The 19,843-nt window shown below is 39.2% G+C and overlaps 1 protein-coding gene across 1 annotated transcript; it reads right to left on the bottom strand.

The window, feature by feature from the left end:
- Nucleotides 1-254: 254 nt before the first annotated feature.
- On the bottom strand, nucleotides 255-13,160 carry rgma (repulsive guidance molecule BMP co-receptor a). The gene is made up of 4 exons (XM_048168240.1): nucleotides 12,610-13,160; nucleotides 9,568-9,683; nucleotides 5,807-6,324; nucleotides 255-3,576 (listed from the first exon to the last, which is right to left on the bottom strand). The coding sequence occupies exons 1-4, from the start codon at nucleotides 12,621-12,623 to the stop codon at nucleotides 2,875-2,877; spliced, it is 1,350 nt and encodes a 449-aa protein (XP_048024197.1). The 5' UTR covers nucleotides 12,624-13,160; the 3' UTR covers nucleotides 255-2,874.
- Between the last annotated feature and the right edge of the window lie 6,683 nt (nucleotides 13,161-19,843).

Here is a 19,843-nt window from a genome sequence, read left to right as displayed (position 1 = left end):
TATTAAATCTTGCTGCTTAGCATTTGTGTAAGCTTATTCTGCAGTTTTATAGACCTCAAACACGGTAACGTTCATGAATTGTACTCTTGACAATCATAGTTGTAGTCTAACATGGTTTAGCAATTTGAGTTTACCTATTATACCATCAGGTGGCAGTCTTAGCCCAACATACTTGGATTGAAAACCTAAAGCTGAAGTGTGGTCACTTCCTTAGTCAGAAACATGAATACAAAAACCTTCACATCAAAAACAAATCAACATGACACTTTATTTTTATTCAATAAATAATTTACAGTATTTACAGGTGGTGTGTGGCACCGCTTTAGTCCTACATACAAAAACAGACTAAGCCGTCTGGTATCTCCCATTCAATGTTAATACATTTGAAAACATTATCATTCACTTTTCTTTAGCGTTACAAGTCTGATAACCTTTTTCACCATCAAGTTAAAACCATGTAAGAGCTAGGTTAAAGAGAATAAAAACATAAAGTGCTTTTGTAATAAACAACACATGAACACCGCAAGTCACACGTTTCCTACCTAGTATTTAGTTACTTTAATGAACATGATGTACTCTTGTTCCAAATTAGATCGTAATTAGTCCCTTATCTTGTTTTTGTGGTGTTTGTGTACACAATATCCCTTTAACCGTAAAGGTAAATTTCACTACACCCTCTGATGTACCAAAAAAACAGCACAAAATATTATTTGCCGAATCACACAAACTTATATACATGTCACATTACACATATAAATCCAAAAAGCACTGACAACACAAGCACACTTAAACACAAAAGTCATTACAATCATTTTGTATGCTTTTAAATGTCTCTTTAAAGCCATGAACTGCACCAACACAAGCTTTCTTAGCAGTAGTAAGGCTCGTAAAACTTTACAGTGTAAGAATAAATTACTGTGAAGTCTCTCAAAGGATTCCTTATGTATAATTAATATCTAAACCATAATTTCATAGTTTACTTTTTACTAAGAGAAAACAAACACTGATAAGAGACAACTGTGACAGATGACATGATGATTTTATGTGGGCTTCATATTCCACAAAGACCTTTCCAACAGTCTCTAAACATCGGCCTATAGAACAATTACACTGCCAAGGGTGCAGTTTCAGTCTTCAAAATAGTGGTGCTATGTATCGTCTGACTTTAGCTCACCAATACTACTACAGCTATTTACAATACTGAGTGCCAGTAATCCTGAGCCTGCTAATAGCTTAAGAGCGAATGCCCTCATTTCAAATGTCACAAGAAATGCATGGCAGATGTTCATAATAGCTCCTGCACTGGTCCATCCACCATACTGTAGTTAGCAGCACCTTCTAATATTATACACAATCAGGACATCTGGTTTGAGCCTAAATACTTAAGTGAACCACAAAGGCCCCATGAGAAAGAGAAAATTCAGCTGTTTGGGAAATTGTTGGCACCATGGCTTGTTCTTTGGCAAAACGCCTCTGCCATAAATTCACAGATCTACAGAGTCGTGAGCTAAACGAGGCCTACAGCACAGCCACGTCGACACCCTTTTGAAATGGAGAGCAAGGCGTTGCTCTTTAAGAAGAAGTAAGGATGATTGATGGATCGGCCTTGTGGGTCCCATCTCAAACTGCAAATATTGTATGGAGGAACTTGGCTCTCTCCTGGATATATATGTTAACTGTTACCTACTGCATACTGACATGATTTTTTTTTCCATTAACATGTTTATATGAAGCAGTTGTGCTATTTTCAAAGACAACTCTGTCTTGGGCCACACCATTGTATGGCTTGAATTGTTTATTTTTCGACAATGGCATTTACTTTGTGAATAAAGTAGAGAAAGTTATTCTCTATCCGCCTGAAAATTTGTTCAGACTGAATTCGAACACCCAATTTGACAGCGGTGTAAATTCAATAAATATTTTTTTCAAAATGATAACACCTAAGCAGTATGAGTGTAGTTTAATGTCTGCTTGACACTATGGTTGACACCCCCTTTTATATATATATATATATATATATATATATATATGTAGGAAAGAGCTCTTGGCAGGTAGTAAAAGTTCTTACTGACCTATGAACCACCACACCAGAGCTACATTAGGACCCTGGGTGCAATATACAGCTATTATGAAACACTTTACACACACACACACTCTCTCTCTCACACACACACACACACACACACACACACATTCATGTAATCACCCACACAATAACACGTCTTTCTCTTGCACACACATAGACAAACTATACAAAAGGCCTGATGTTATGGCCTATTACTCTTCTCTGTAGACAACATGACTTACTAGTCTGACACGGCCTTGGCCAGGGGGCTTTCACTAGAAAGCTAACATTTTTCCAGAGCTGGAGCTTCTTCAAAGAGAGAACTCCTGCTGGCCCTCCATCGTTTGGAGACGTTAATAAAAGCTCCTGTCATGTCCTTCAACCTGGCTCCGGGAGACATACTTCACCTCTCACTTGGCATCAAGTGAACTGAAGACCATCTCCAAACTCTTCTTTCTGCAAAGGATCATCCGTCTCTCACTCCTGTCAGTGGCACGTCACTCTGAGAGCAAGATTGGTTTAATCTGACCCGAGTCTTAGGCCCTCTCAGCACTGCCACAGGATGACTGCAGAGATGGGTGGATCTCCAGGAACGCTTCTGCTCTGGCCTGATGAATGAACGTACGTGATGATAAGGTGAGATGAGTCCATGGCGTGATACAAGACACACAAGTGTGAAAGCCCTCGGCAGAAGCTCAGGCTCTAGCTGGGAAGCCCAGCCTCTGGTAGATGGAACACAACACAGTGAGAGTAGCCTTTCACATGCATACAGCTTCTTACAACCATCTAACAAGGATATCCAATGGGGACTACAGACAAATGGAACACGAGTCAGTCCATAACTGTACGACAACAAGGCTGATGAGGACTAGGAAACTAAAACCCAATTTGTCTGAGGCAGAGTTGAATATTGTATCCTTTTCAAAGAGGTGGTATTTGTCTTTGTTAGAGTGGAGCATTTTAACATCCTCAAAGGCATAGTAGGCTGCCAGGGTGAAGTTAATGTCCCCAGAAGATAGAAGATCAAAAACACAGGATTGGAAGTACAAATCCTCCACCGGTAGACGTTCTTTGCACTTGGCCATGGCTGACTGATAAGTGAAGCCTTGGGTAGGACTGCCTGGCCGTCCCCTGCCTAAGCCGTGGCTCTCTGCCGCCCGTGCTTTGAATGTCCTGAAGTCTATTCGCTGGTTGGCAGGGCAACCATGCAGGCAGAGGTAAAGATCCTGGTTGTCCTGGTCCTCCACCGAATTCACGACCTCCTCTGGCATCCGCACCGCAAAGGTGAGATAACGGCCAACTTGCCGAACTACAATAGTGGTGCCGATATAGCGTGCCTGGATCTCCACATGTTGTCCAGGCACCTTTTCTACCACTCGTAAAGTGTTGGCCCCATGGCGGTCACCTCCATTCTTTGAACCATCAGCAAATGCAGCTGGAAGCTCGTCAGTCTCAGCATGGTACATCTTCTGGTCTACACATTCTTGAAAGTTCTTGAAGATGATTGTTAACTGTGGTAAAGAAGTGAGAGTGAGAACCAGTGAGAACAAATAATTTACAAGATTATTTAAATTGTGCCATATTAAGATTAATTATTATTTTGAGCATAAATACATTAAAACGCAAGGAACAGAAAACAAACATTAACTGAATTGTAAAATCTGTGCTAGGGTTGCAAAAGTACCGACTTGGTAGCAAGCTGAATGTGCTGAAATTTTAAAAATGTGACGATACTGGCATTTCCCCCTAGCATTTTGAGCAGATGTTGAGCAAATTCTTAAACACATCTCTGATTGGCCATAGTATTCACGTGCTCAACAGACATGTCTGTGATTGCCTATAATCTTTCAAACGCTCCCATGTGTATCTGTGTAAGCGCTCGGCGAAGAGCGTCAAAGATGTCTATTTACAACGTTTTTGAAGCGTTGTAGCCAATCACAGACATATCTATTGAGTGCGTGAACACAATGACCAATCAGAGGTGTTTAAGAATCTGCTCAACAGCAAACAGGAAAATGCTGGTATCATCAAATTTTTTAAATATCAGTACCAACTTAGTACCGAAGTCAGTACTTTTAACAACCCTAATCTATGCTAGTTAACGTCAGAATCAGATTCTAGAAAAAAGTAGTTAAAAAACAAAGTGTACAAAATTTAAAATGCAACATTTGTTCAATCAAAACCAGCCAACAAACAGCAGCCAGACATAAAGTGTTTTATGCACCACTGCATATGGCAAAAGATGGTCACTACTCCATTCTGCATAACTGAGCCTTGTCTTTATAAAACCAGAGGACTGTGTAGTGCAGACCCTCCAAGCCCAGAAGCTTTCGTAATGTCACATTTCAGCAGCAGCTCAAGATACAGGGGGCCAATGTAAACGCACTCTGGAGAAACACAGGTCCAGTCTATGTTACAGCAGGCCTCAGTATGCAGACACAAAGACAATCCATTCATGCTGCTCAGAGCCTGCCTGTGAACCCCGGATTCAGCTCCAGGGAGTGGACTTGCGCCAGCTAGAGAGCACAGCCTGCACAGGGGCTAATTAGAGAAGGCTGCTCCTACCTCTGACTCCTCCAGCAAGCTGCCATTAGGGGGCCAATGGACTGCTGACACATATGTGACCTCGGGACGTCCAGGCTGCTCTGATCTTGCAAATGATGCATATGAGTGTGTGTGTGTGTCTACGTCCGAGTGGAGACTTAGTTAAGCCAAACTGCCCTATAATCACTAATGGTGCAGTGAACTGCCCCCCTGTTAACGCCACCCACCCAAGGCTTGTTTTTCGCAGGACAGCGAGAGCTTGTTCAAAGCTATCAATAAACAAGGAACGTCTTGTTTGCACATCTGCCTGAAGACCTGTTTTCGCTTTTGTCTCTGAGCCCACTGTCACTTATTTAAAAAAGCCAACTTAAAAATATCATGATCCCTTTCCTTTCCTGCAAGAATGAACTGTGGGTCCTTCTACTTAATGGGGAATCATTAGAGGTTTTTGATGGCAGAAAATTGCTCTGTTTCTTAATGTGACTGAGTACAAAGTACTTGTGTTTTTCTGCCACGAGGAAAAACTCTGAAAAACATTTAACCCTGGTCACACAATTACAGCAGCCAAAAGGACATCAGACATGTCGGACACATAAACTTGTAGTACTGTGCTTTCACCTTAGGCTCCACAGCTGGCCAATTCTAAGGCAGCTCCCAGTTTGTCCAATGGGCCGTAAAGCAAAACAATGATAATTTATGAGGTATGAGGGCCAACTAATGTAGAGAAAATATCAGCAGTTTCCTGTATGGACTGAGCACTTAGTTAAAACAACAAGACTCTTAAATCACACACAAATAATGGCAAGGACTGCCACAGATATAGTAACATTAGTCTTGACTGTCCAAAAAATAAATAAGGCACTTGAGCCTGGTAACAACATAAGTTATTACGTCTATTTTGTTGCTGACATTCTTAAAAAAAAAAAAAAAAAAAACGTTAATCAGACTTTCATCAATTGTTCCTCTTATCACATCTTCATCTGTTGTGGAACACATCCAAATGCTAACTAGAGTCTGCACTTAAGAAGTCTGTTTTCTCTTCCTACTGGTGAAACCACACTTTCATCATTAACTAGTTCCTTGCTGAAAAAAGTTCCTTATAGGTTGAGCTAGTTGAAAAGCAGCTGGTGAAATAAGACGACAGACCAATGCTGAAATGACTTTTGCTGGTTTATGTGAGGCAAAACAAATCCTTACCTTGCTAGTAGCCGTAGCAGAAGATCCAGGTACAACAGGAGTGTTTGTAACTTGCACAGACAGGTACTTATTGTGAATCAGTGGCCAGGCTCCCTCAACTTTACAAGTTTGAAAGTCATCATTGAATGTGCGGAGATGTGGGTCCCCAAAAAAGCCGCAATGAGTGTAATTGGGAGGTGCAGCATTACGTGGTAGACTCCGCTCATAATGGCACACCTCTGGCCCATCAGAGGGAACGTGGATGTCCGTTTGGGGTGGTTGCTGTACAGGGGGCGGGGGTGTGCGGGCACGAGGCTGGGTAGTGGGCCCTTCTTTGGAGCAGTTGTGTTGGATCATAAGATCCTCAATACCATGTTGGGCTGAATGGTAGGCCAGGTCGCCCCGGCACGTACGGGCGGTGCGACGGACGCAGTTGTTGTATGCTCGCAGAGCGGTGCAGAACTCCTCTTCTGGGCCAGAGCTGGAGGTGGAGGCCCAGAACTCGGAGTTACACTTGAGGATCTTACACTGCAGAGTTGCTGTAAAGCAAAAAGGGAGATAGCATAAACACACTGGCATGGTCAAACCAAGTTTACAGAAAGCTGAAATTAAATAAGCATCAACCAAAGTGGCTGACAAAACTGATTAAGCTTTTAAATTGAAAACTAACAGTTATAATGAAAAAAAAACTCTCATTTCTCTTTTTAATCAAGAATAGCACCCTATATTTAATGTTACAACCACTCTTTACTTTTTATACACATTTCATACTTCTTATTTTAATTATTTCAGTACTAACCTTTAAATTAAGTTCAGTTTATTATGTTATGTTCATGAATGCCAGTTGCTCAAGGCCCTCATAACAACACATGAATTCTCTACATCTGGACAAAGTGAGGCTTTAATTCCATCAGTAATAAAAAAAACAACAACATTCCAACCAAGTTCCAAGTTTCTGTGTTTTGCCAACTTCCATCAAGTCTAAGTGCTCTGAATGTAGTATAAAGTAAGGCTATTGTTGTCTTGTTGCCTTTTCAAAAATAAATGAAACAAAAAACTTTAAAGTAGGCCAATCAACATTTGTTGATTTTATTTGAAATTTGAAATGATTATATTCTTATTATGTTTATATCACTGGGGAGAAAAGCTCAACACATTTAAGAGCTATTGTAATACAAAACGTAAAGCAATAAGCATCTAAATAGGCATCATTACAAAGTAATGAACTCTCGACAGGCTTATCTAACTTCATTACCTCACCATGAATGACATCACTTTATATTAGTAAATGGGATATGCTTTATCGAAAATGCTGATTCCAAGCTCCCAGTTGGATATCTAGCAATTTCACACTGTTTAAGGTGAAACACAAATTAATAGCATTAAGACAAACTGGAAGGAAGCTTTCAAACTGACATTCACACCAACAAAAGTCTATTATTTAAAAGTGCTAATCATCTCACATCAAATTTGCACTCATTCACACCTTGCTTGTGCTGTCTCTTTGCATTGCTAAGCAGATTGTGGGGGTGCTTTTGAGCAAAGCACCGTGGGTGTCAGTGACCGAGGGCAAATGCACATCTGAAAAAAATCACTTAGGGCTTTAACAGAAGGGGGTAGATGTTTGTGTGTGTGTGTGTGTGTGTGTGGAGGGTGTAGTCCTAGGACTCTGAATGAAGACAATGCAATTTGCCATTGAGAAGAAACCAGCAGAGTCATAAATTAGCCCTGTGTAAAGGGATTAGGTAGAGTTTCATCAGCCATGCAGGGCAGGAGGGAAGGGGGGCTGAGGACAGCCTTAAAGAAACAGGATCTCTGGAGAGAAACTGGCTCCAGGACCAATGGGTGGAACACAGAGTAGGTCTCACCATTCCACAGGTCAAACTGGATATGAGATAGCCACCTGTCCAGAGCAAAAGGCCGTAATCAAAGGCAAAAGCAATTTCAAGCACATTCCCCTTCCTCGGATTACAAGAGCTGAATTGAAATCCGAAGGCTTTTGAATCATGTGGTTTTTCTTCATTTAAAGATGATACCTTTCGCTTAATAAAATGCAAAGACATGCCAAAACTGCACACAACTTTGTTTCCAAATGATCACACACCAATCTTTGTTGTCTCAGTCACAGACACGCACCTTTCACCTACCAGCTATAAAAGGCATTTATGACCATCTGATAAGAGACAATAAGCTAATTTAAGACGTCAGCGACTAGCACTTGCATGATTGCCTTTTGTTTGGCGTCAAATAACTTGAAAGAAGATGGGACACAGGGTGTGAAATCAAACTGAACACTACTTAAAACTGACCAGAACCTTGACAGATCAAAACAACACTTGTAAATTCCATTATAATGAGATATACAGGAATTAATTTGGAAAACACTGCTGACCCATAATCATGTGAGAGTGTCTGCACTCTTCAACACATTAGATTTTTCTTCTTTTAATACATACTACATTGCAAAAATGGCAGGATTTTACAAGCTTTACGAATGGTAATTTCCTGCTGTATTAAGATTTTTACTGTGACATCAATGGTCATTTATTTTTTAATATCAAATGATATTACTATCATATTGATTGTCTATTACTATATATATGTGTGTGTGTGTGTGTGTGTGTGTGTGTGTGTGTGTGTGTGTGTGTGTGTGTGTGTGTGTGTGTGTGACAATTAATGGGAAGGTATTTGCAATATCGTGATGAATTTTAGAGGTTGTCATCTATATACAGACATCAATACTCGTTATAGAAAAATCTCAATAATGGTGACAATCATTTTATATAAAGCACTGAACATTACAAAACAAGTAACTTAAAGTGACAGTAACTGCATAATTCAGGCTGGGAACTTGTGTTAGTATCACACTGTGGACATGAAAATATTGCAGCTAATCTGTACACAAGTCTGTAGTGTAGTGCAGACAGTGATAATGTCTGTGATTCAACACAACACTATAATTTTATGGTCTTTTCCTACTACTGTTCACTGTGAAGTCCATGTCGTACTACCCAGTATTTACAGTACTGTAAATTCAGACTAATTTTCTGTGAATTTAACATATAGACCTATATAAAAAAACATCTATATAGAGATAACATTTTTAGATTTTTGTTGCATTTAAGAAACTTGTTTTACTAGTGAAAACGCTCTTAAAAGAATTTACTGTGAAAACGTTTTTGGAAATGTTGCCCCCACAAGTCGAGCGAAGGCATGTTATAGATGTGGAGGGTTCGCTTCCCCTCCCCCAAACACAACAGCACGTCTCGGCCAGAGCTGTGGGAAACACTGCGGTAGTGCAGCAGAGTCGAACCGAACCTTCGCACCATTACGCTTTTATCGTACGGTTTAAACAATGGCTAAAAACAACTAAAATCACCAGTATATTGTTTTCCGCATCTTTTTAATGCGAAAGGTTTACGTTAGATGAACAATTAGCAGAGTCAATTTAAACGCATTATGAGTAGTGCAAACTTTAAAGTTATAAACAACAGCATTATTGCAGCGTACATTATGCAGGAATGTGCACTGAGGTGTTTTAGATGATAAATAACTTTCACCAGACGTAACTGGGTCATGACTAAACAAAATACACCCAACTGCATTTACTTTGCTGCTAAGTAACAAAGCATACGTTTGTCAACATGTTTAACTGCTCTGTGTTTTTGTAGCCATTATAATTTATAGGTTTCATCATTACTTCGACAATTAAATGCCAAGAAACATACGAATCACCATTTCCAGTCCTAAAACTCCAATAAAATTCTTTATTTTTTTCTTACCTGATGGAAACAGACAGAGAAACAGAACAAGGAACTGGCAGACTTGTAGCGCCGATGGTCCTGCTCCTTTCCCCATAACCATCCATCCAGCACGGGACAGCGCTCCTCTCCTCTCCCTATTTACACCAGCAATGTAAAGAAACGCGAATTAGAGCAATGCTGCAACTTTCCGGTTGATTAGAAGTTGCTGAAGAACCGCAACGCCCCGAAATCATTCCGTCGTACAAATATCGCTGCTTTTGTCAGGTATTCTCCGTGTTCACACATTCCCAACCCTCACTAGAAACGTGCCATCGATCTTCGAGTTTGCTAGTGTCAAGAGGGCGCAGCCTACACTGCGAAGTGCACCAATAAGAAGTCACTGTTTCTCCACCAACCCCTCACTAGTTTCAAATTACGCCTGTGCTTTGAAAAGTACTTTACCCGTTTGCCATGTAGGCTGCGAACTCAAGAAAGTGAACACATTTCTTGTTACTCTTTAATACATAGCTAATGTGTAAATAATACTTTCCTGTGCTAGTGCATGCATTTTCAGTTATGACAGAATCAAAATGAGAATGGAAATATATTTAAATGAAGATGCAAATGTAAATTGTTAGTAGCCTATATTAACAGAATATATTACCAGAATATATACCAGTCCATTAACCCACTTAATCCGATTTGAGCACAAATATTTCTTTGTCTAAAGAGAGTTAGTGTATTTCAAACAGAATTGTCCACTATAAATGAAAGTACAGACCAAATTGTTTTGATTTTTTTGCATGGCCGGTGTGAAGTCACATGACCAGAGCTGTTTAAGTACCATATTTAGTATACATTATAATCAGAGAGTCTATAATTAATATATCCAAAATTAAAATAATGAATACAATTTCTCTGTCTCTATAAATCATAATCACAAACAATACATGTAAACATGTCAGTAGTCACTCATATAGGCTATGTGTAAATTACCAAATAAACGGAAATATTAGGCTACTTCATTCTTTTATCATAAAAAAATGTTACTTCATTGTTATGTAACTCTCTAAAAAATGCTGGGTTAAAGACAACCCAAGTTGGGCTGAAAATGGACAGATCCAGCAAATGGGTTGTTTTAACCCAGCAGTTGGGTTAAATGTTTTCCCAACCTGCTAGTTTTATTTAACTCAACTGTTTAAAAATTGCTGTATATCTTGCTTAAAATGACCCAAAATAGGTTGGAAATTAACATTTATTAATATAAATGAACATTTATTAACAAGTTTAATTAATAATAATTAAACAATAAACGTTTATCAAATTGTTTATTAATATCTTTACCTTTTAATTATTATTATTGTTGTTGCCTCTATTAATTATGTGTCTAATTTTTAATTTTCAACCTATTTTGGGTTCATTTTAAGCAAGCCATATAGTCATTTTTAAACAATAGTTGGGTTAAATTTAACCCAACCGCTGGGTTTGTCCATTTTCAACCCAACTTGGGTTGTTTTTAACCCAGCATTTTTTAGAGTGTAGTTGTAATTCCGATGAGGAATAAAATAACACGATTTTAATAACAATTTATTTATTTAATTTTATAATGGAAAATGTTTCTTTAGACTGTCCATTAGTAAAATACACATGCTTACATAGTTGAGAAGAAATTATTAAAAGGCTTAAAGCAGGGGTGTTTAATCCTGGTCATGAAGGGCCAACATCCTGCAGAGTAGCTCCCACACCTCCCAGGAAGATTCTTGTAATCCTGAAGACCTTGATTACCTTGGTTCAGGTCTGTTTAATTGAGGTTGGAACTAAACTCTGCAGGACAGTGACCCTCAGGAGCAGGATTAGAAATCCCTATGTTAAAGGCTCATTTAAATAGAAAAGAAAGAATCAGTTTATCATTAAACTTCAGTGGGAATGTATGCTTTATTTGTACACTATGACAAACAGCAGACTGATTAAATGAAACAGAAGAGACAGAAGCTTCTGTCCAAACTATTCAAATCAGAAATGGAAGAGAAGCTCTATACCACCCACAACTAAACTGCAACAACACAATGTATGATCACCTGTTACATAGTGGTCTGTCTCTGTCAACATAAATGCATTCACCTATAAGTATCTTCATACATCACTGTCATCAGTGCCCAGGGCTTTGAAAACATCTCAGCCAATATGTGATATATAACACAATAACAAGCTTTATATCACCGCATTTCCTTCATATTTCAGACTCCCAGATTACCTTTCCTTATGATGCACTGCTATGTGAGGCTATTTATAAAATATGTAATCTTAATATTTTTTTTTTTATTTGTGTGAACTAATGAGATGAAGGATGCTTCCCATATATAAAGTATAAAAGCTATTAATTAAAGCGATCTGACCATAAAGGTCTTGTTGAGATCTTGACAGGTCAAGGTATTGAAGAAGAGGGAATGTGGATATGTAATGGTTGTGTTTTAGTGGTCAGCTGTTGCAGTCCAACAGATGGCGCTTGCACAGTGGTTGAAAATGAATGATATCTCCAGAGATGAGTTCTCCTCATGCATAAGGTTTTGAAAGAAGAACCACTATATTATTTACAGTTCAACTGTGATGTCTACATTTTCATTTCAGATTAGAGAAAATTACTTGAATGGAGGTAGATAAAGCCAAAATATGGCATTATGGTACCTTAATGAGAAGATATAGATGGTGTTGTGAACCCAGCACAGATGTAGTCTAATCATTTGTGAGTTTAATTAATCATCAAAAGCGTGTGTATGATTTCAAGCGCGACAGACGCTAAAATATTCAAATTTAGAGCAAAAAAAAAAAACACAGTATTCACTAAAAAATCTCGTTTTTCTTTTCTTCTATTCTAATTAATACAAAAAAATACAATCTTTACTTTTTAGACCATTCTTGAAGCCAAAACACTGGGCTATACACTTACAATGTGATGCAGACTTAGAAATCGGCAATATAAGATGCTGGTGATATAGCTATGGTCTTCACATAAAGTAACCGCTGCAGACTATTTTAAAATATTTTTATAAGTTATTTGTCAAGAAATCACCGGGAACCCACCTTTTTGAATGCATGGAGCTCTTCAACACTTTAGTATTGAGTTTCTTTGCGGAACCGGGATGAAGCTTGTGGGACGAATCCGACTGAAGCGCGTGCAGGCGTGCTTTGTATCAGTAATCCGATTTTTTATTATTATTTAAGTCTATATATCGATGTAAAACTAGGGATGAAGCGCTGCTGTCGTCCTTGCATGATGTCCCCTGTTCCGATAATTTTAAAGGCAAGATAGGTTCTTTATCTCAGCGCTGCTAATCTACTTGCGGTGTCTGATGTTATTTTCATCGGTTCCGTGATCTGGAAATGAAGGTATGATCCGTCAACCAGTTTATCGAGACACAAGCGTTAAAAAAGAAAACCTCGGAAATGTTTTCGAATCGATAGTGTTCTTCATTTTGCAGCGGTATTCCCAGATTCCTCTGTGGCTCTCAGGACTTGAGTAGGAAGAGCCCTCGGGGCAGCAGTGTTGATAGCGCTGGCTCGTTTCCTCGCCTCAGTGTTGTGAAATGACGAGTTTGAAAGTGTGAGGCAGAATGATCAGCGCTGCAGTCTCGAACTCCCCACACTGTCATAGTCAATGCAGGGTTATGTCTGGTAAGCCAAAACTGAAATTTATGAACCCTTGCTATTGCAGAAATTGTAATAGTTTATATTTATAGCATTAAATAGACTAATTAAATGCATGAACACGTTGTTACAATGTAATTGCATTAGAAAAAAAACAAAAAAAAAAAACATTTTCTGTCTGCCATTGTTGTTGTTGTTTGCGTTATGTGTCTCAAACTTATAGACAGGGTACATTTTCCATATCTAGGCTACAACTACAGTAGTTTTCCAATCTACTATAAACTGTGTAAATTAATGGAAAGTATAAAGAGCGCTGTTGTTACAAACTATCCTGGATCTGGATGGATTGTAACACTAATAGGAAACATGGACATTTGAAATTTTGTCCATGAATTTAATGTGGTCATCAAATTTACATTCAAAATAATCACCTGATATTGCCAGTGTGATATTGCTTTTATTCAACAGTTCTATAAACACAAAAAATATAGACAATAACATGTTTTAGACAAAAAACAAACAAACAAAAAAAACAGTCTGTTCTTATTCAATGCAAAAGAAAATCATCTGAAAACAGCCAAAGCATCAAACTTTGAGTACCAGTCAACACACAGACTGAAAGCTGGTCTGGAATAATGTATATAAGTGGAGTGGAGTGATAGTGATTTTCCCTCCCCCTCTCAAAGCATTCAGTAATCATTCAACTCCACTTCAGGTTTTTCCATTAACCACTTTCCACACAGAAACCCAGTTACAAGCGAAAACAATAACACTGACACTTGTACTTTTAAAAAACTAGTTCTAGTCAGAGCTGTGCACATGCTCAGCACATGTTGGCTCACAGGGACCCTGCAGGTTTGAGTCTGACCTGGCTGCCGAACCCTATAACAGTTCTGTGAAAAAAGTGGAAAAAACTTGACTTTGCAAATATCAGGGGCTGAGCCCATTATCAATTTTAGATGCAATAAACATGCTACTGTTACCTGACTACACTATACCAGTCCAATAAGCATGTAACATGTTTCAAGCCCTGTTAAATTTGGTAATTCTGAAATATTAATTCAAAATTAATGACAAGAAAATTTGTTTTCGTGCTGCACACAAGCAGCAGTCTGTCTGTGCATACTGGGGTGGATTTTTCAAGCTTTCCATTTTTTTCAAGAACAAAACACCACTTGCTCTGGAACCCTACGGCTGTTTCTGTGTTGACTTTTTCATTAGCAAAACAAAAATAGACAAAGTAAATGGCAATATTGTGTGTAAAATATAAGTAATTTAATATTAACAAATAAATATCTGAATGTCAAAACACCTGCAGCTTATTGCCTATTCTGATATTCAGAACAACAGCACTTATGCAACATTTACGTGACTGTTTGAGGGGCTGTTCACACGGAATTCATTTTTGCACGAACAAACTTCTTCTAAAAATGCAACTGTCATGCAAAAGGCACAAATACAACAGTCAAAGACATTTATCTAGCACATAGAAAAACAATGGAAAAGTGCAGTGGAATGCAAAAAAAATGGCAGCAGTTCAAGCTCAATATCAAAATAATTTATGTCTTCTTTGAAGCATCACTGGCTGTTACAATACAGTTATTGCATATCAAATCAATCCATTTGCCATATCAATTAAAATTTCTGGAGTGAACATATGAGAAGGAAAGAAAAAATACTCAGCGCTTTCAAAAAATCAGAATATATTAGGTGCTATACCCAGGACTGCTCATGAGACATAAGAATTAGCTTGTGACTGAGGTTGAAGTCAACCATAAATAAACAACCTAATGTTTGACAACCTAAAATTCACTTTGACTTAATATAAATAAATGGTAACATATTTTATTTTCAACGCTTTGACACTGTCCACTTTGACTATGATGGATGCTAGAGGGAAATCACCTTTACATTAATCTGCTAGTTTTCAAAGGAGAGGCTTCCACCCTGGTGTGAAGAGAATGGCTTTACAACAGCCGGATACTGGACATCCACCTCAAACACAGCTGGCGGAGGACAAGAAAGAGGGGGAGTGCAAGGGCAAACAGACAAGGCTTGCTAAAGCTATGCGCTCAGTTGACATACGTTTAGCTGACATCTGAGCGATAAACACTGCAGTTGTGAAGAATGCGTCTTTTACATTCAGCACTGCAATTAAAAATCCAGCATGAGCATTAGCAAGAAAGGATAAGAGGAGGTGAAAAGGACTGTTAGAAATTTTGTGGGAAGACCCAGGCAGTGAGAGTGTTTAAAATAAAGAAAAAATACAGCATGAGGTAATAATAAAAATAAATGGTGAGAAAAACACAATACGTGAAAATGGGAATAGATAAAGAATGCAATAATGGTCAGACAGAGAAAACTACATAACATAAAATATCATAACAAAACATCAGGGCCACACAGCTACATTATATCATGCATATATGTCTCCGTGGTTACTGACAAAAACAGATACAATCAACTGTAGTTATTACAACAAGAAATGAAGAAAAATCAATAAGACCCCTCCTTTATTTGCTCCTTTTGATTTCCTTTCTGCTTCATGATTGAATACCGACAGTGCCAATCTCATTATGTTTCATGTAATCCATTATAGACACTCTGTCAGTTTTAGGCACATCTTAAAGCCTTGGCCACTATAACACAATATGAGGTGAGGACTTGCCAGAGAGTGAGGCATTCCAGCCAGTAATTATGGAACAAGGCCGTGGGATCCCAATCTGGGTGAAAACCATTAATTTTCCAATTTGTTTAATGAAAAGGCAGAGGATTGGGCACTCTGGATCTAGCCAATGTTTATTTTATGAATGTTTATGCAAGAGCCTGCTGTAGGAACACTATGATCCGAAGCATGGCCACACATTTTAGATGTATGCTTACAACAATGCTGAAAGCATGATCAAAGAAAGGTTTATCTAATTTCTATTGTGTTGGGTGTAATTAGGTAGATAAGTTTAAAGAATGGCTGGACTGCCATTTTCCCCTTTGTTAGGGGGGACTTTATCAGCGTATATGGGTTAGTGAATATCTGCACTAAGCTTTCTAAACAGCAGCTTAAACAGAGCTGTCGCCATGTTATCTTCTTCACAGCTCAACACAGCACAATGATGAAGTATATATGTGTAGTTTCAAATTTAAAATTGCTTTCAAGTGTACCTTGCTTTAATGTGCAAGTGATGTGTGCTTGAGAATAAGACAAAATATGCTTTCAATCCAATTGTGGGCATTTTATACAGAGATATATGCATATATGTGGGATTTCCATATTTAAATATGCATACAATAAAGCTATTAAAGGTTAATTATGTCCGACCTCAGTCTGCATCTTATGAATACAAATGCTATATGAGGGAAAAGGCTTGTTTTTAAAAAGTGATTTTGGTTGTTTAGGTATTAAAAATGTTTATTTTTTCAAAATGAAAGATTCAAACTGTTGTCCAATAGGAGGCTCACACTTTTTGTAAACAGGACTATTCGTGATAAGAAACATAATAAGATTCATAAACATCTGTGGATTCTTCTGAAATAGAACTGATCGATTCAGGTTTGTTTGCATTCTCAGTCAGCCCTGTTTTACCTGCAGGGACATTCCTATAAGTTATTTGTTGTACCAAACTGTTAAACAAATAGATTTGTCACATTCATCAACCCTTCCATCATCTGACTCACAACAGCAGAGAATAATCATCACATGATCTCAGTACTGCTTTAAACCAGTAATGTAGGCTGTTCTGAATTCATTTTATTTTTATTTATTTTTATTTTTGGAATTCATCTGAAGTTAAAAACACATGTTGTGAGGCTGTAAAACAGTACCAGTTTATAGAGGCACAATCATACAAGTTCATTCTGTGGCCATTATGACAACATGTGTTATATAAATAATAATTATTAATTATATATATGCATTTCCTCTTTTCTGTTGTTATCAAGTATTGCTGTCACATAACAGGAGTCTGGTACTTTGACATTTCTCTCGCCAACTTCAAACAGATTGGCTTGACTGACCCTGTCATCAGTTATTCCCTGCTGATAAGGTAATTCAGTGATTCAGCAATAACTAATGAGACATGAAGCCATGTTGTATACAAACTCCAAACAAATATTTCAGAACTGCCTGGTAGGAACACCCCCATCTGTGATTGCTGTGCCAACTGAAATAACTACCTTCATTTATCTCTTTCTCCCATAGTGCATATCAGGATAATCCCTCTTCTTTAGACTTCATGCATAATGCATCAACCCAGTCCTCAAGAATGGGTGGCAGGTGATTAAAATTACTCGGGTAAGAGCGTATCTAAAAATACAGAACTCCAATTATCTCATTATCTCACATGATCATTATAAATTTTACATTTTACATATTCAAATTAAGTTAATAGCTATTAATCTTTGTCATTGTCTATAAAGGACAGATAAAGTTATATGTGAGTGATAGCATGATCAGTTAAGAGAGCAATAACAATCTTCATGATTTGAAAATGTCCCACCTCAGCTTTCTTAATGTCCAAAACTGACATCTTCATATAGTTGTCTTTAGAAATCAGTCTTTAAGGGACAGTTGGCTCTAAAATGAACATTCAGTTTTCAATGATCCAGCTCATCAATGATAATCCCAACGAGTTTGGCCAGGAATCTTGGGGTAATCCTTGATGATCAGCTGACCTTTTAAAGATCACATTGCAAAAACAGCATGATCATGTCTAACAGAGGCCAGCTAGTAAAAGCTATGCAGGTAAACCTCACTCCCCTGGCTTCACAAGGCACACTAGCGACTGAGTGGTAGAGACTGTGTGTTCTTTAGTGTCTTTGTTAGTGTGCCTGCCTCCCATGCCGGTTCGTATCCCGCTTGGAGCGGGTCGAGTTCAAGACATTGATGCTTGCATATGGAACAGCCACGGGCTTTGCACCCTCCTGACGCCGCTCTCTTTTACGAATGTATGTAACAGAGGCCAGCTTGTAAGAGCTGTGCAGGTAAACCTCACTCCCCTGGCCTCAAGAGGCGCACTAGCGACTGACGCTAGAGACTGCAGTCTTTGGTGTCCTTATTAGCATATCCGCCTCCAATGCTGGGAATACCGGTTTGAATCCCGCTCGGAGTGGTGTGAGTAGAACCGGAGGGTTACATTGGTGCCATGACCTGGATGAGAGAGAGGTTTAGGGGGGTTAGTAATGGAGGCCAGCTAGTAAGAGCTGTGCAGGTAAACCTCACTTCCCTGGCCTCATGAGGCACACTAGTGACTGATGCTAGAGAGACAACGATCTTTAGCATCCTTGTTAGCAAGTCCGGCTCCGATGCCGGAAACGCCGGTTCAAACTAGAGGGGTTACAGTGGTGCCATGACCCGGATGAGAGAGAGGTTTAGGGGGGTTAGTGTAATGGAGGCCAGCTCACTCCCCTGGCCTCATGAGATGCACTAGCAACTGACGTTAGAGAGACTGCGGTCTTTAGCATCCTTGTTAGCGCACCAGGCTCCGATGTCGGAAATGCCGGTTCGAGTCCCACTCAGAGTGGTGCGAGGAGAACTGGAGGGGTTACACTGGTGCCGTGACCTGGATGAGAGAGAGGTTTAGGGGGGTTAGCGTAACGGAGGCCAGCTAGAGTTGTGCAGTTAAACCTCATTCCCCTGGCCTCAAGAGGCGCACTAGCTACTGACACAAGAGACTGCGGTCTTTAGCATCCTTGTTAGCGCACCCGCCTCCCATGCTGGAAACGCTGGTTCGAATCCCACTCGGAGCTGTGCAAGTAGAATCGGAAGGGGTTACATTGGTGCTGTGACACAGATGAGAGAGCGGTTTAGGGGGGTTAGAGTAACGGAGGCCAGCTCACTCCCTTGGCCTCATGAGGTCACTAGTGACTCACACTAGAGAGACTGTGGTCTTAAGCGTCCTTGTTAGCACGCCTGCCTCCGATACTGGAAACGCCAGTTCGAATCCTGCTTAGAGCAGTGCGAGTAGAACCGGAGGGGATACATTGGTGCTGTGACCCGGATGAGAGAGAGGTTTAGGGGGATTAGTGTAACGGAGGCCAGCTAGTAAAGATCTGTGCAGGTAGACCTCACTCCCCTGGCCTCAAGAGGCACACTAGCTACTGATGCAAGAGACTATGGTCTTTAGCGTCCTTGTTAGTGCACCCACCTCCCATGCCGGAAACGCTGGTTCAAATCCCGCTCGGAGCAGTGCGAGTAGAACCGGAGGGGTTATATCTATATCACTTCCAGCAGCCTGTATTCGGTAAGGGAGCGGCGTCTCATGGTTCCATTGCAGAGAGACACAAAATCACTCTCAAGGACATTTTCTTTCACTGTTCCTTGCTGGAGGAATGATCTTCAGAACTCCATCTGGACAGCCGAATCCCTCACAGTTTTCAAAAAACAGCTTAAAACTCATCTCTTCCTCTATGCTTTCACTATTACTTTATCTATACTCTCACTATTCCTTAATCCCTCACTGTTCTAGCTTATACTATCTTGAACAATGACTGAAACTTTGTATTACTGGCACTTCTCATATTTATTGCCTTCTTAAGATTATTGCTTGTTGCATTCCTCAACTGTAAGTCACTTTGGATAAAAATGTCTAATTTTGGGTGAAGTATCCAAAGCGTGCAACTGGTGACATTTCTGCAAAATGATATTACGTTGTTTCTTGCATGATTCACAACGATT

The sequence above is a fragment of the Megalobrama amblycephala genome, linkage group LG19 (assembly GCF_018812025.1).
Source record: "Megalobrama amblycephala isolate DHTTF-2021 linkage group LG19, ASM1881202v1, whole genome shotgun sequence".
Lineage (NCBI taxonomy): Eukaryota > Metazoa > Chordata > Actinopteri > Cypriniformes > Xenocyprididae > Megalobrama > Megalobrama amblycephala.
This window is presented reverse-complemented; position numbering and strand designations above follow the sequence as displayed.